The sequence below is a fragment of the Aethina tumida genome, chromosome 7, assembly GCF_024364675.1.
Source record: "Aethina tumida isolate Nest 87 chromosome 7, icAetTumi1.1, whole genome shotgun sequence".
Taxonomy (NCBI): domain Eukaryota; kingdom Metazoa; phylum Arthropoda; class Insecta; order Coleoptera; family Nitidulidae; genus Aethina; species Aethina tumida.
Window position 1 is genome coordinate 7,936,342 of NC_065441.1, and position 16,896 is coordinate 7,953,237.

The 16,896-nt window shown below is 29.1% G+C and overlaps 2 protein-coding genes across 5 annotated transcripts; both read left to right on the forward strand.

Annotated features, from left to right (window-relative positions):
* Window positions 1-365: 365 nt before the first annotated feature.
* On the forward strand, window positions 366-9,014 carry LOC109595261 (vascular endothelial growth factor receptor 1). 4 transcript variants are annotated; one of them, XM_020010572.2, is made up of 23 exons: window positions 366-527; window positions 3,707-3,849; window positions 3,899-4,040; window positions 4,111-4,377; window positions 4,438-4,577; window positions 4,648-4,801; window positions 4,869-4,992; window positions 5,051-5,232; window positions 5,284-5,423; window positions 5,474-5,618; window positions 5,675-5,851; window positions 5,904-6,047; window positions 6,103-6,221; window positions 6,283-6,445; window positions 6,504-6,607; window positions 6,659-6,809; window positions 6,862-7,086; window positions 7,140-7,305; window positions 7,412-7,584; window positions 7,641-7,927; window positions 7,989-8,200; window positions 8,256-8,361; window positions 8,436-9,014. In XM_020010572.2, the coding sequence occupies exons 1-23, from the start codon at window positions 470-472 to the stop codon at window positions 8,859-8,861; spliced, it is 3,948 nt and encodes a 1,315-aa protein (XP_019866131.2). In that variant the 5' UTR covers window positions 366-469; the 3' UTR covers window positions 8,862-9,014. The 4 variants fall into 4 exon arrangements, with proteins under 4 accessions (XP_019866131.2, XP_019866136.2, XP_019866133.2 ...); XM_020010577.2 differs by having other exon boundaries at window positions 7,460-7,584; XM_020010574.2 differs by having other exon boundaries at window positions 5,675-5,845.
* Window positions 9,015-9,909: 895 nt separating this feature from the next.
* On the forward strand, window positions 9,910-16,795 carry LOC109595246 (vascular endothelial growth factor receptor 1). Its single transcript, XM_049969521.1, has 23 exons — window positions 9,910-10,021; window positions 10,899-11,041; window positions 11,093-11,222; window positions 11,626-11,886; window positions 11,942-12,090; window positions 12,142-12,283; window positions 12,361-12,666; window positions 12,715-12,854; window positions 13,023-13,167; window positions 13,223-13,399; window positions 13,454-13,597; window positions 13,836-13,954; window positions 14,015-14,171; window positions 14,223-14,326; window positions 14,379-14,529; window positions 14,582-14,806; window positions 14,856-15,021; window positions 15,092-15,210; window positions 15,267-15,427; window positions 15,477-15,599; window positions 15,661-15,872; window positions 16,026-16,131; window positions 16,190-16,795. The coding sequence occupies exons 1-23, from the start codon at window positions 9,979-9,981 to the stop codon at window positions 16,646-16,648; spliced, it is 3,882 nt and encodes a 1,293-aa protein (XP_049825478.1). The 5' UTR covers window positions 9,910-9,978; the 3' UTR covers window positions 16,649-16,795.
* Window positions 16,796-16,896: the final 101 nt, after the last annotated feature.

Below are 16,896 nucleotides of genomic sequence, written 5' to 3' on the forward strand. Positions count from 1 at the left end.
AGTATGGTGAACAATTTTCCGTGACTGGAGTAATAATGTGAAATAAATATGCACAATATTCATTAATATTTAAACTAAATCTAAAAATAACATCACATAGTACACAACTCGTATTTTTCTTCGTTCATGGTAATCATTATTCACATTTCCATAAAATAATCGTAACTGTCATTTCTAATAAAAGAATAAGTAGTGTTTTTGATAATCTTCAAGGATGTCTTAAACCACTTATTGAACGTTCTCTCAGTTGCCTACAATGTTCAACAAATAAAATACTTTCCAATTCATCTTCCCATGGTAGACGACGAAAACCACAAATAGACTAGTATTTGTTCTGTGTCTCTCTCCACAACCACAACCATAGATGACTTAGTAGTCGGTGGTAGAGCTTAATCGAAGGCCAACGAGATTTAAAATGAACACATAGTATATCGTCGTGAATAAATCTTATAAATTTGTTGTGTGTGTTATGGCTAATTATTGTTGTGTATGTGTGATTTTCGTGCTTGTGATTTTAATTACTACCAGTGAGTTATTTTTTTAAGACATTTTATAAAATATTTTATGAGTACACATCTTTAGATGACTCATTACCAAAATTTTAGTTTAGTTTTCCTAATCATTACTGGTTATAATAATTTTTATTTTAATAAAATGTACAATATAATTTGTATGACAAAATAGTATCAGTAACATATTTAATATTATTATAACATATTAGCAGGTGTGTAATAATATATTTACTAATTAATATGACCACATATTTATAATTATAATAAGAATTCAATTTAAATTCAAAATTGACCACTATATGACTTCATTTCTTGTCCTGATTAAATGTATTATCAGTCTCTGAGACATAACCACCGGAAACAAATCCAACAAAATTCTGCGAATCTGAAAACACAACCTTTTAAAAATTGATAACTTCTAAAACCTGGTAACGGTTAACGTTGGAAATGCATATAAATAACTCCAGCTCAAGAAGTATACGTGAACAAAATAATTTCTACATAATACATTCAAAATACTACTAAAATATTATTCCAAGAAATGTTATAAAATTTCAAACCACGTATATTTTACATCATTTCTGATTACTTTTTTTAACTTCTTAGAATGTCCAGATTACATAAATTTAATAATATATTATTGAGAAATTTTGGGTTTATTCGAAATGTGTCGTTTTCTAGTTGCACGTGTCCATTGCATATAAAATGTAGTTTATCACTAAATACATAAGCGATTTATAAGGAGAACAATGTGAAGTATTTTTAAACATTTATTATTAAATTATAAAACAATTATTTCACAATTTTAAAAAGTGTATACACGACTGAAAATAGACCAGACGATTTATTCTTAAGAAAATATTGTTTAATAATGTTTGGTTATTTAACTCACGTACGTTGTAAAATAGTCACACGTGATAAGATGTAAACAAATTTGTTAACACCTCCACATTTTCCATTTATGATTGAATGGTATTCAATGAATGCACACTAATCTTATATCATTAAATAAGAACGAGCAATTTTCTGAATTTATTGTTACAAATTATGAAAAGTTTATGAAAGGAATTAAGTCCCTTCCGAGCATATATTCTGAACAAAGTTTTTTATAAAAAAAAATAGAATGTGTTAAAGTTTATTTGTTAAAATGTATTAATAATACATTATTTATAAATTTGATAGCCAGTTGGCATTACAATATTCAGCTTAATATATTTTTTATTCTGATAAATATTGGAATAGGTGATCTATATGCCACAAATCATCAATGATCAATGTTTAGTTGGGTGTAAAAAAATTGAAAATTTTAAAAATAAAATAATTATCAAAACATTTAAACTTTGATATTATCATATATTGAAACAAAATTAATATTTGACAAATATTGTCATTGTCTCATAATGTTCTATATTTATGTTGTTATTATTACGTTGTTATTTTTAATTCAATTCAACCAGTGAATTAATATATTTTCTAAGTAATTTATTTAAAAAGATTAGTGCGTTGGGCGCCAATTTTTTTTAAATTATAATAATTTTTTTCCTAAATTTTTTTCTACTACCTCGTTATTAGATAAATATTTAATTATATATAGGAAAATCTGAAAGTTTAAAAATAAAATAATATTGACACCATAATACATTAAAACAAAATTAATATTATACAAAGATTACATTTTGATAAAATTAATTTTTATTCTGAACATTGTTTCATTATGTTGATTTTTTAGACTTGATTAAAACGACAGTAGAAATTACGGTATGTTACGTATATAAGAAATAACTCCAGTCGCAATTAAATTGTAATTGGAAATACCCGATAATAATTGGTTTATGGTTACCTTTAGTTTACTTTCATTAATGTGATTTCTAAGTAATTTAATTATAACGATTACTGAATTGGGCGCCACTTCTTTTAAAATTATTTATTAAAAAATTAATTTACAAATTACTTTAAAACACTAATTTGTGACATTTTTTACTATTTCATAATGTCTAGTCGTATGTAGGAAAGTCGAAAATTTTGCACTATCACACAAACAACAAAATTAATATTTGACAAAAATTAAATATTGACATTTTGATAAGAATGCAAAATTAATTTTTGCTTGATTAAAGAGAAAGTTATAATTATATAATAAACGAATCAGTAAACAATTAAATTGTGATTGGAAATACCCGATAATACATTGATTTATGGTTACATTTAGTTTAACACAACTCAAGTGTGTTAATTTGATTTCTAAGTAATTTGTTTTTAACGATTACTGAGTTGGGCTCCACTTCTTTTAAAATTATTTATTTAAAAAGAAAAAAACTATGAAGTTTTCTTTAATCCCTGACATTTTTTCTACTACGGCTTACAAATGTAGGCCATCGCTTAACTGGTTAGCAGTACTTTTCATTGACTACCTTGAATGTATTCTTTAGCCATTGCAAGAATACCTTGTGTGACGTCACATATCAGGAACGTTATTTGTGACCTGAACGTACCTAGTTTGTTCAAATTTAAGGTGACTCATCACAAACAGATGAAGTGAGACAGTACTTGTTTACTCACGCGTTTTGGTTGTCAATGGTACAGTAATTTTAATTAACATCTCTTGATCCAGCCTCATATAAAACAGTTTTTAATTCAATAACCATTAAGTTATCGTAGTTTAAGGAAAAATACTACATGATTCTTTTATATCACACACAGAGACACATATTAGTAATAATTGGCAGACAATTTTTTATAACAAAAGGAAATAATTAATTGTTGGAACAATTTTATTTTCATTGTATCAATTTGCGGCATTTCACCCTTCAGAAAAACATGTTTTTATTGGAATTAATTGCGTAAATTGTGTCTTGTTTTATTAACATTATAGAGGAACAACAACAACTACATTATATTTTTATTAATAGTTTCCAAATTTGATTATTAATTAATTATATTTTATGATATCCTAGTATTTGTTAAGACAAGTATCAAACAAACATTATTATTAACATAAATGCAGTTCTAAAAAAAAATATTATGAATCGAAAGAGTCAGCTTCCAATAATAAGATTTCCATTACCGATACCTTGTGACTCACTACTTCTGTAATGAGTGATTCAGTAACTTGCTTGCACGTATCAAAAAACGTTTAAAAATATATAAAAAATGCAAGTATTGAATAAACATTTAGTCCCTGGCTTACATTATAGATGAAGGTGTTCAAATTTTTTTGGAAAATGGAGAAATTTTATCCGACAAAGATATAACTCTCAACCCCGAAGACAATATTACAATAATATGTTCCGGAGACAAATATCTGAAATGGATTACACCCAACGTTCCAGCAGGGATGGTAAGTAAAATCGTTTTCCATTTGAAAGTTACTTACGTTTTGATTCCAGTTGACGCCCTATGTATTTTCGGAAATGGATTACGGAATGCATGCAAAAAAATTACTAATCCAAGAAATTTCATATCCTTTCGTTGGTAATTACACGTGTCAGGGTTCTACGACGTCAACCTCCGTTTATTTGTTTGTAAGAGGTAAGAAAAAATAATAATAGAAAATGAAAATTAAGCTGAAGTTTTTCTGTTTACTTTACAATAATTTTAGATGAAAATAATTTGGCTGTAAACATGGATGAATTGAATATTGAAGAAAGTTCTCACATTATTATTCCTTGTCGACCTACATTTCCAGAGGTGCGTGTGGAACTAGTCGATTCTGATGAAAATCTGATACCTACATTATATGATCCAAAAATGGGGCTTATACTAGATAATTATACGTTTGACATACAAAATAGAGCTTTTTATTATCAATGTATATATTCATTAGGAGATGTGGTAACTCAACAGTATATAAATATTATTATGGAAGGTAACATTTCCTTTATAATAAAAATATTAATCAGTTTTTCATTCATGTTATAACTTCTAGAACCTCTGGATAACGAGTACGATGTTATTAAGGAGGAAAATGAAGCTCACAACATAATTGGCCAAACCTTAACTTTAACTTGTCAAGTACAAAAAAATATAGTTAATTTTATTTGGAAAACTCCAAGTCTCTTTGACGAAGTAAGTAAAAAATATTTTAAATCTAATGCATTTTCTGTTAATTTTTACAATAATGCATTCTTGTTTGCAGAGTAGAATGAAAATTGTTCAAAATAGTGGCGACACTTACACTGGAAGGAAATTAATTATTAACCCGACGATCCCCTCAGATAATGGCACTTATGAATGTATTGTTTATAATCGTCGTGGACGAAAAGAATATTTTATTGATGTGAAACTTTATGGTAAGTTTTTGGTTTTATAAAATCACTGCAAAATTACGTGTTATATTATATATGACAATTGTTTTAGAACCGGGTGAATCATTCCTCTGGATAAATAAAAAGATGGGACTGCCTATAAACGTGACCGCAATGCAACCCTCAGCTCAATGGAACATCGAAGTAAGGGGACATCCACATCCTAAAATCAAATGGTATTTTTACACATATTTCAAAATAAGTTATTATTTATAGATTTAATAACATTTATAGGTTTAATAACAAAAAAGAACTAATCGAAAATGGTACAAAAAAGTATGTAACGAAGACTCAAGGGCCTCGTCATTATTTACTGCAAATTAACAATTTGACACTGAATGATTTTGGTACATATTCTTTAGAAGCCAGAAGTGGAAATATATCAGAAAAGTTAGATTTATTTTTAAACATAACAGGTTTGTATACGAAATTGAATAAGTATTAGATGATGATGATGTTCTTTATAGATAAACCGCGGGTAGCTCTTATATTGGATGAGTTTCATCATATTAATTCAGTTTGCAAAGTACAATGTGTTGCAAAATCAAATCCACCTCCTGTATTTAAATGGAAATATAAAGAGTGTGAACAATGTGAATACAAAGAGGTAAATGCAAATAAATTTTGATTTTTGTATGTTTAACTCTTATATTCTAGAAAAACGAAATGCTAAATGAAAATATACACGACATAACGTACGTATCAACATTAACCATTAATGTTAAAGAAAACGGATTTATTCAGTGTATCGTCAATAACTCGATTGGTACTACAATCCAGGAAGTACCGATTTCAGTAACAGGTAAATGTTAAATTAAATTATGCAATTGTTATAAATAAATTAACAAATTATTTCAGATGTTGATAATGGATTCGATATTTTTAATTTTGATGAACTAATGAATATTAATGAAAATAAAAGTTCGGCTGAAGTTGCCATTGGAGAAACGCTTTCGATGACTTGTGCTGTATCTGCCAAAACTAATACAGATTTACAATGGTTCATCAATAATCAACTTCTTGAAAAAAGTGATGGTATTGAGATTTTGAATTGAGTTTTTCATTTAAATCATTGAATCGATTTCAGATATTATAATTGAAAGAAGCTACACCAAGTATAGTAATAGGACTAGTTTGTTGATTAACAATATCAATGAAAGTATGGCTGGCAATTACAAATGCGAAACAAAGTCAAAGAAGCACAGTAAAACTATTGAGATAATAGTGTCTAGTGAGTAATTTATATGAACTGAAAAATTTAACTCTTACCATAACTGCCCTTTTAGAACCTACTCAACCTTGGTTTGACTCTAAAGACGAAACAGTATCCGTTTCTGTTCCATTACCATTTCAAATTTTTTGTAACGTAAGTGGTGTTCCTAAACCGACAATTAAATGGATGAAGGTAAATAAAATAAAATATCATTCAATAAATGTAAATGTTAATTATAAATTTTATTGGACAGAACTCGAAACCATTTGAACCGTTGGATACTAAAGCGTGGATCATGGAGGATCATCGATATCTTAGTTTTTCTAAGACTGAAGTGGAAGATGAAGGGACATACACTTGTGTAGCACATAATTCACAAGGAACTGCTGAAAAAAGATTTTCAGTCAACATATCCAGTAAGTGAAATGAAAATATTTAAATCTTGACTCTTATGCGTATTTTTTCCATTTGTAGATAAGCCACCCAGTTCCCTTTATCTTTACATCATTATCGTCGTAATTCTAATAGCATCACTAATTCTTGTCGTATTTTTAACCATTCACATAAGAAGAGAAAAAGTAAGTCTCAAGAAATTCTAATTGAACTTAATAACGACTTAATATTTTCAGTTGTTACAAAAGGAACTTAAGGAAGCTGGCTTGGCACACTTCCAAAAAGGACAGGCTGAGAATATAAATCCTGACTTAGGTATCGACGAACAAGCCGATTTGCTTCCTTATGATAAAAAATGGGAATTTCCCGTGGAAAATCTTTGCATAGGTAACTGCGACTTACGTAATATAGAAAGAAAATCTATTATTAATTGTTACAGAAAAACAATTGGGATCCGGAGCATTCGGTGTTGTAAAAAAGGCAGTAGCGAAGAATATTATTCCTGGAGAAGATAAAACGATTGTAGCTGTAAAAATGGTAAAGAAGACTGCCGATAATCTACACATCAGAGCACTAGCTACAGAGCTGAAAATTATGGTACACTTAGGACAACATCTAAATGTTGTTAATTTACTAGGAGCCGTCACAACCAACGTAGCAAGACGTACATTCATATTACTTTATTAATTGGATAATGAATTAATCATTTAATTGTAGGAGAGTTGATGGTTATTGTTGAATATTGTAGATATGGAAACCTGCAAAACTTTTTATTGCGACATAGGGGCAGTTATATTAATCAGTTGGACCCCGTTAGTGGTAACGTAGATTATACAATAGGGTTGGATATTTTAGAACGAGCCCATGTGTCTGGTAACAGAACGTAAGTTATAACATGAATCTAAGTTAATTTGCATGAAAATATGAACACAAATCTAGATGTAAGTAACAGCTATCTAACACTGCATGCAGCCTGGTTTTCTTCCTAGTAAACAACTGTTTGAAGTGACTTATGCCGACTTATCTTTTTCCAACAGTAGCAACCGTTCATATTCCTACACTCCAAGAACTGCCAACAGTATGGCAGACTACAGAGGTTCCGATTATGGAAACAATCAAACTGGAGTAACTGAAATGACCAATATTTCCCTCAATTCTGCTGGTAATATAATCTGAATAAATATAAATATTTTGTAATGATGGTATGTATTGTTTTAGGTTACGTAGATCGTAATGGTAGCAGACATAATAGCGTTAATCCACTGTGGCGATCTAATATGACTGGCGATTATAAAAATACAGCAATCACCATTTGCACGAGAGATTTAATATCGTGGGCTTTTCAAATTGCTAGAGGAATGGGTTACCTGGCCTCAAGAAAAGTATTGCACGGTGATTTAGCAGCAAGGAATGTTCTTCTAGCTGATAACAACATTGTAAAAATATGCGACTTTGGACTGGCAAAAACCATGTACAAAGACGATAATTACATGAAGAAAGGAGATGTGAGTTCTTATAATCAGTTATCTTGTTTTGATGTATGTTGTGGTGTATTTCATATTTTAGGGTCCCCTTCCAATAAAATGGATGGCCATAGAATCAATAAGAGATAAAATATTTTCTACCCAATCTGATGTTTGGTCTTTTGGGATAACTTGCTGGGAAATATTCTCTTTAGGAAGGAATCCTTATCCTGGATTTAATATTGATAATGAATTCTTGCAGAAACTTTTAAGTGGATATAGAATGGAACAACCTGAATATTCACCAAGAAACATGTAATTCTATTAAAGATATTTGTTATTATTATTTACAAATGAAATTTCGTTTCAGGTATAAAATTATGTATGATTGCTGGATGTCAAAACCCACTGACAGACCAACGTTTTCCCAACTAGAAGAAGATATAGGAGCACTATTGGAAGATTCCATGAAACAAGTGGGTTTTCACTAATACAAGCTCTAAGTTCCTGAACACACAAGTGAAACTAAATTGTTAATTTTAATTTTTAGCATTATGTCGCCCTTAACGACCCTTACATGGAAATGAACACTCAGAGGCAACAACTTGGCGAAACCGACTATTTGAGGATGATGAACTCTCCAGATTTTAGAAACCTTTCATCACCTGGTGGCAACGACGGATATTTGACACCCACCCTTTTCGGCGCCAGACCGCAAAATATCAATGTATTTAATTTTGACGTGGATAGCAACATCAGTTCGTCAGAATCTACCGGTCACGAAATGCAACCTATGCTTCACACTGTGGTAGAGTCTGACAATGAGGCTGCCTCACCAACTCCAGACAGTTTTGCCAATCCAAGTTATCACATCGTTTCTCCAATCAACAACAGCGACGACAGTTACATGAATATGAGCGGGAGTAGCAAAGAAAATAAGAAGGAAGTAACTTATTTAAATAGTACGGTTGTTTAAACTAGTAATGCCATGTTAGTAACATTCCATTGTATTCAATGAATATGTTTTATGTTGTAAATAAAATTGTAAATATTGTGCCAAAGAAAAATCTTTCGTTTGTACTTAAATTATTGTATAATATTTTTTAAATATAAATTTGTTTATAAAAAATTGTGTTTTAATTTGTTTGTGAAAAATTGAATATTTGGGAGAATATAATTGCCCATTCTATAATGTATAATATAAAAGAAATTAAATATCGTACATACATGAAAACGATCAATAAAAATTGATACACGAGAGTACTGTAACCATGTACTCTTAATATTTATCCATTAAATTTTTAAGTGGTATGGTTCTGTATACAATAAAATACAAAAATCCTCTTTTTTAAATTTGTTAAACTAAGATTTCGTTTTCATAAATAAATTTTCTTTCCTAAAAAGGAATGATATATAATATATTATTATACCAACTGTATAGTGGAACTCAATACACAAGAAAAAAAATATTATTAAATTTTAGTAATACTTAGTACTACATGCGACCTTTTCAAATACTGATGAGGAAGACTATTAAATAGTTGAACATAAGTTTATAAATCTAAACATAATACTTAATAACATAAACATGAAATTTTAACATTTATACTAAAAATTCAAAAAAATTAATCTGAAACTGTTTTCAAAAAGTATTTGGGAGTTCTTACATATCCAGTAATTAATGTATACATATATATAATTTCTCTTAAAAAATCATTGACCACACATATAAGGCAAATATGTATATATTTGCAATATACAAATAATATATATTAATAAGATACATAATTTTTTAAGAATTTTAAATTTGCTTAATAATTAAAGACATATAGTACTTCAATAATGAACAGACCTCCTATTCACATTGACATAAGAATAAACGTATATTTATAACAAATTTTTAATAATTTTTCATAATAGTAAAAACAGTTGCCTATAATATTTTGCAATTATGCATGCATTCATTGCTAATGTAGGTATTTAACGTTTTAGACTGCCGATCAGAATTAGTCAGTATCAACGAAGGCAAACGAGATTTGAAATGAACCTATAGTATTCATCATTGGTGACACTTATGTTTATATAGAGAAATTATGGCGAATTGTTTTTATTTGTGTATAATATTATTTGTAACCGGTAAGTAATTTATGATTTTACAATTAGCTTATTTAAAAATAAATATATCGTCATTTCATAATAATTAATAATATTAATTTTTTAGTATAAATAGTATAGAGAATTTATTATCAGCTTGTCAAAAACAAAAATTGTATATAAATTTATTATAAATTTTGTAATTATATTTATTATTATAGATTTTACTCTATTACTTCTACAATAATATCATCAGAAATTAAATATTTATAAAATCAAATTTATTCTATGAATTACAATTAACTTGTAGATTAATTCACAATGAGGCTAATTTTAATTAAATATGATTAAAAATATATTAACAAATAAAGCCCAATGATTATTAAATCTTTAACATTTTATAACAGTAAATAATATTTAAATTTAAATATAATGTATTAATTCAATTAATTAAATATAAAATAAATAATATATTATTTATGTCTACATAAAAATAACATATACGCAGTTTCCTTATCTCAATTAACTCTAAACACAGGACAAGAAATCCAGAATACCTAACCACATTTCCTGTTTTCAAAAAAAAAAGGTTGAGAATTGATAACTGATCAGAATCGACTTCCATAGCGTTGCGGTTTTCCAGCACTCTTTATGAACGTGAAAAACTTTATCATTGTGAGATGTTAAATAAAACACACTACATTGTTGCAAATAAACATACTTAAAATAATATAGTATGTTTAAATATTAAATTTAGTTTTAAATATAAATAAACAAATTAGAATATTCTATAGCTATCAAAAAATAGTCGGCTTTTTCTAAAATAATAAAATTAATTACAAAATAAATATGCCGCAATTTTATCGACAACATTTAATTTTTTATTGGTATTAAAATATTTTAATAATATTTTTTTCAGTTAGAGCAGTACGAATATATTCAGAAAACGATGAAATCTTATCCGATAAGGAGATTACTCTTAACACAAACGAGACATTCTCAATGATCTGTAAGGGCATCGATCATGTGAGATGGATTGGACCTAACGATTCGGAAAATGAAGTAAGCAACATCGGTAACTTATATATAATATTTATTTTTATTTAATTTAAGACTAAATTTATATCCAAAAATACGGAAGAGACAAGCAAAATTGAGTTGAGAAAGATTTCACACCAACATGTAGGAAATTATACTTGTAAGGATTATAATGATTCAACATCAGTTTATTTGTACGTTAAAGGTGAGATATAACTTAATAAATAAAATAGGTATTGTCTCTGTACTAATTATAATAATTATAATAATAATATAATAATATACTTAAGGTAAACACATTCATTCATAACATTTTTTTGGATTTTAATGCGGAATGAAATCAACTGTATTATTACCAAATATCTGTGTCTAATGAGTTTATTACTTCTAATCAACCAAACTAGCAAATGAAATGTTAAAACTGCTTGTGATTAATTATGTCTGTCCTTTTAACTATAACACTTAAAGGGGTTAGCACTGTTTGGCGAAACATTCTTTGTTATAAAAGGAAATTAATAATACACGGAGAAAGTTTACATTCCCACAAAGGATTTGTACCTCTGATGAAACAATAAAAAATTTTACATTTTTCGTGTATATATTTACAGATGAGGAAAATTTGGCTGTAAATTTAAAAAAATGGGATATTGTAGAAAGCCCTCAAATAATAATTCCCTGTCGACCAGCATTTCCTGAGGTAAATGTCACTTTGTTTGAATTATATGATGATCGGATAAATGCATTTTTTGACCCTAAAGTTGGATTCATATTTAACGATTTTAAGTTTGTTATTACAAAAACAGACTATTGTTGTAAGTATACTTATCAAGACAAAATAATATTTCAATATGTATCTATAAAGAAAGATGGTGAGTTTTCTATTTACGATTTAATAAATATTATCTGCAATATAAAATCTTGCAGAACCTGTGACTTCTGACTTAGTTGAAATGAGGGAGGAAAATGAAGCTCATAACGAAATAGGTCAACCTTTGATTTTGCACTGTACACTTTCAGACAATTCAATTTATGTTTATAATCGTACTTGGATGCCGGCGGGTGGCTTTGACAAAGTAAGTGAAAATAATCTAAATATTTAGAAAATAATAAATCTCTATTTATAGAGAAGAATGAAAATTACTGAAACCGAAGATTCAATTCAATTGACCGTTAATCCAACTATTGTATCCGATAATGGCACTTATACATGTGTAATTTTTGACCGCCATGGACCACATTACTTTACTAAAGAGGTAAAGTTGTACGGTAAGTCTAAATATTATGAAAGAAAGAGAGCATACACGCCATAATATATTATTAAACAATCTTCTTCTTTGTTGTAGAACAAAACGAAAGTTTTTTATGGATTAATGACAATATGCTTAGTAATATAAGCGTTTCCGTATCACCTGATGGAATACCACTTGTTTGGAATATCGAAATTCGCGGACACCCACATCCTACTGTTACATGGTACAGAAATGAAAAAGTCATTAAGAACTCAGAAAAATATGAAACTATGCCCCAAGGGAAACGACATTTTTTAATAAGAATTTTTAATGCGATTATGGATGATTATGGAATATATAAACTGGAAGCCACAAATGGGAAGCAAACTGAAGTCAGGGAATTATTCCTAAATATCACAGGTACGTTAATAACAAATATGTGGTCAACATTTACATGCATATTTGTAGGAAAACCAACGGTGTCCCTACAATTGGAACCAATTTATTTGGCTAATTCAATGTGCAAATTTACATGCCGTGTAACATCAAACCCTTCCCCTGAAATTACATGGCAAGTTAAAAAGTGCCACAAATGTGAATATCAGAAGGTATAATACAATAATATATCAGAACACGTTAAACATAAGGGTCAGAAATTTTGAGTGATGATGTCAACTGGCATCAGGTTTGCGTTTGCACATAACTTTAAAGAGTTGTACATGTTCCCTATGTTCGACGTGATATTATATTCTTTGTTATAATATTCGAACTTTTAGATTAACGAAACGATGGCTTCACAAATAGAAGATATAAAATACACTTCAACCCTAATATATAAATTTCAAGAAAATGGATTTGTTAAATGTATTGCCAATAACTTTATTGATGGATCAGTCGTTGAAAAACGTGTTTTTGTCTCAGGTGCACTTTGTTTCTATAAATATGGATAGTCTCGATATTAACGCCGTTATTTTAGATATTTCAAACGGATTCAACATTTTCAATTTTAACGATCTTATGAATGTGAACTTAAACTTAAGTTCTGCTGAAGTAGCTATTGGAGAAACAATGTCCATGACTTGTGGTACTTCATTTGAAAGGGAATCAAATTTAGATTGGTATATTAATGGCAAACTTATTGAAGGCAGTGATGGTAAATTTGTATGTTTTATCTAATTTATCCACTAAATCATCAATTGGGTTTTAGGCACACTTATTGAACGAAGCTCTACCAGATATAGCAATAGAACTAGTTTGGTTATCAAAAATATTAAGTACAACATGTCTGGTGAATACAAATGTCAGACGAAATCTGGAAAATATTCGAAGATTATTAAATTGAAAGTATCCAGTAAGTAATTAAATGAAATTTAAAAGTAAGGAGCTTATTTTCTTCAGGAGAAACTTTAGAAAAAAAGAATAGATTTTCTTTATTAATGCACGAGTTCTAACTGCTCCCAAATTTTAACCTCCTATTTTAGAAATACCTTCAATTCAATTAGCAAATTTTTAAGCATAAAGATGATTAATTTTTTTGTTTTCCATAACGGGTACTAATTTAAAACTTATATTGATCCATTATATTTTAGAACCTACACCACCTCGAATTGAAACTTATGTTGAGACTGTTGAAATTTCCGAACCTCTTCCTACTCAAATTTTCTGTAACGTAACTGGTATTCCTAAACCAATCATTAAGTGGTTAAAGGTAAAATAAATTTAAAAATATATTGATGTTTTACAGTAACTACATACATGCAATTTTCAGAATTCAGAAACATTTAATCAACCCAATATTGAGACATCAGGAGATAAACGATTTTTGAAATTTTCCAAAACGAATTTATACGACGAGGGTACATATACATGTATAGCTCAAAATTCTCAAGGAACTCATCAAAAAAATATTAAATTAATTATATCAAGTAAGCGAACATTAACACTTTAATTTAGTGTTAAATATCATTTTTTTTTAGACAAACCACCCAGCTCGATTTACCTCCATATCACAATCGCTTTAATTCTAATAGCAGCACTGATTCTCTCTATATTTTTAATCATTCATATAAAAAGAGAAAGAGTAAGTACCTATTATCTTCTCAGCCAATCTTAACATTGCTTTAACATTTCAGTTACTACAAAGGGAGTTAAAAGCAGCAGGCTTGGCGAACTTCAAAACTGGACAAACAGAGAACATAAATCCCGATCTGGGACTCGACGATCAAGCTGAGTTACTACCATATAATGAAAAGTGGGAATTTCCAATTGAAAAATTAATTATAGGTGGCTTTAATAAATATGACAACTGGAGCATATAATCAAGTAATAATTTTAGAAAAACAACTGGGGTCTGGAGCTTTTGGGGTTGTTAAAAAAGCAATTGCCAAAAATATAATTCCTGGAGAAGATAAAACAATAGTGGCTGTAAAAATGGTAAAAAAAACTGCTGATAATTTGCACATTAAAGCTTTGGCCACTGAATTAAAAATTATGGTCCATTTGGGACAACATTTAAATGTGGTTAATTTATTAGGAGCTGTCACAACAAACGTGGCAAAAAGTGTGTATTATTGTCTTAAGTAAGGCAATTATTTAATAAAATGTTTTAGGGGAGTTGATGGTAATTGTTGAATACTGTAGATTTGGGAACCTTCAAAATTTTTTGTTCCGTCACAGGGACTGTTTTATTAATCAGCTAAATCCAATTAATGGCTACGTAGATTACACAATAGGGATAGATATTTTAGAAGGGGCAAAATCTAGTAACAACAGAATGTAAGTTAATTCAACAAACATTTTAAATTGCACTTCTACATATATACAAACATTTAAAATTTTCCAATAGTCCGAACCGTTCTTGGTCGCCTAAAAGTATCACTAGCACGTTCGACTTCAAAGGGTCATCTTCTGGTAATAATCAAGCCGACACAACTGAAATGACCAATATTTCTATAAATTCGTCCGGTAATTTGTTTACATTTAACAAAATAATTCATTTACAAGGACTTGGTTGGTTACAGGTTACGTGTCTAACAGTACTAGACGCCCCAGCCTTAGTCCACTGTGGAGATCAAACATAACTGGCGATTACAAATTTGCAGGAAAACCAATTTGTACAAGAGATTTGATATCTTGGTCTTTCCAAATTGCTAGGGGAATGGCATATCTGGCGTCAAGAAAAGTAATGTATTCGTTAATACACTGTACTCGAATAAATATTATTTTTGTAGGTGTTGCACGGTGATCTTGCAGCCAGAAATGTTCTTTTGGCTGATAACAATATTGTAAAAATATGCGACTTTGGGTTAGCGAAAACCATGTACAAAGACGACAATTACATGAAGAAAGGTGATGTAAGTTATATAAGACAATTATCTTCTTTTTATATACGTCGTGATGTGTTTTGGATTTCAGGGACCTCTTCCAATAAAATGGATGGCCATAGAATCAATAAGAGATAAGATATTTTCTACCCAATCAGATGTTTGGTCTTTTGGAATAACTTGCTGGGAAATATTCTCTTTAGGAAGGAATCCTTATCCTGGATTTAATATCAATAATGAGTTCGTCATAAAACTTTTAAAGGGATATAGGATGGAACGTCCAGAATTCTCGCCAAGTGAAATGTAAGTACAGTACTGTATTGATTGAAAATATCTTTTCCGCATTACAGATATGTGAATGAATAACTGCGAGCCTCAAATCCAAACCAACAATTTCTACATCAACATTTAATTGTTTTACCAGTATTAATCTTTATTGAAATGAATTTGTTTTAGGTACAAGATTATGTACGATTGTTGGACAGCAAAGCCTACTGATAGGCCAACTTTTACACAATTGGAAGAAAAAATTGGTAAATTACTAGAGGATTCCACAAAGGAAGTAAGTATATTCCATAACATTTAAAAATAATTGTAGTCTTCAAAATTTCAATTTTTAGTATTATATCGCCTTAAACGATCCTTACATGCAAATGAACACCAAGAAACAACTCGAAGAAACTGACTATTTAAGAATGATGTGCTCGCCTGACTTCAAAAACCTATCGTCACCTTCGTATCTAATCAATTCAGATAGCCAAGATGAAGGGTACTTAACTTCAAGCGAGATTTTTAGCCCAAGAATAGAAAATGAGAATGTGTTTAGCTTTGATGTAAGCAACTACAAGAAACCTTCGCAATATGCTGGTTGTGAAATGCAGATGGAAACGCTCGTAGAGTCTGACAATGAAACTAATTTGCACATACCAGATACTTTCGATAACCCAAGTTATCATGTAATGCCAAAAAATGACAACAATTACATGCATATGAAAGGAGATAATGAAGTAAACAGAACCTGCAATGATGATGTGATACGAGAAGCACCATATGTCAATAGTTCGGTGCTTGTAAATTAAAATTAATAATATAATAACATAGTGAATTCGGACGTATTATTAATGAATTATAGAATTATTAATGTGTAATATACAAATATGTAAATTTTATTACATATATTTTGCCAAAGATTCTTCTTGTACTTAATAATTTAGGTTAGCTTTTAAATATATTTAAGAACTATATTTTTATTGTTCTTTATGTTTTAAATGTATTAAATAAATTTTATAAATTGTCGAGGTGTTTGTTCAATTGTTTATGTTAATAA

What these genes read in the sequence shown, in the direction of transcription:
- LOC109595261 (XM_020010572.2), top strand. Translation starts at nt 470, where the DNA reads ATGGCTAATTATTGTTGTGTATGTGTGATTTTCGTGCTTGTGATTTTA. An exon ending in TATAAATATTATTATGGAAG is followed by an intron (nt 4,378 to 4,437) that starts GTAACATTTCCT and finishes TATAACTTCTAG; the next exon opens with AACCTCTGGATAACGAGTAC. An exon ending in GAATATTCACCAAGAAACAT is followed by an intron (nt 8,201 to 8,255) that starts GTAATTCTATTA and finishes ATTTCGTTTCAG; the next exon opens with GTATAAAATTATGTATGATT.
- LOC109595246 (XM_049969521.1), top strand. Translation starts at nt 9,979, where the DNA reads ATGGCGAATTGTTTTTATTTGTGTATAATATTATTTGTAACCG. An exon ending in TAAAGAGGTAAAGTTGTACG is followed by an intron (nt 12,284 to 12,360) that starts GTAAGTCTAAAT and finishes TCTTTGTTGTAG; the next exon opens with AACAAAACGAAAGTTTTTTA. An exon ending in AAATCTAGTAACAACAGAAT is followed by an intron (nt 15,022 to 15,091) that starts GTAAGTTAATTC and finishes ATTTTCCAATAG; the next exon opens with TCCGAACCGTTCTTGGTCGC.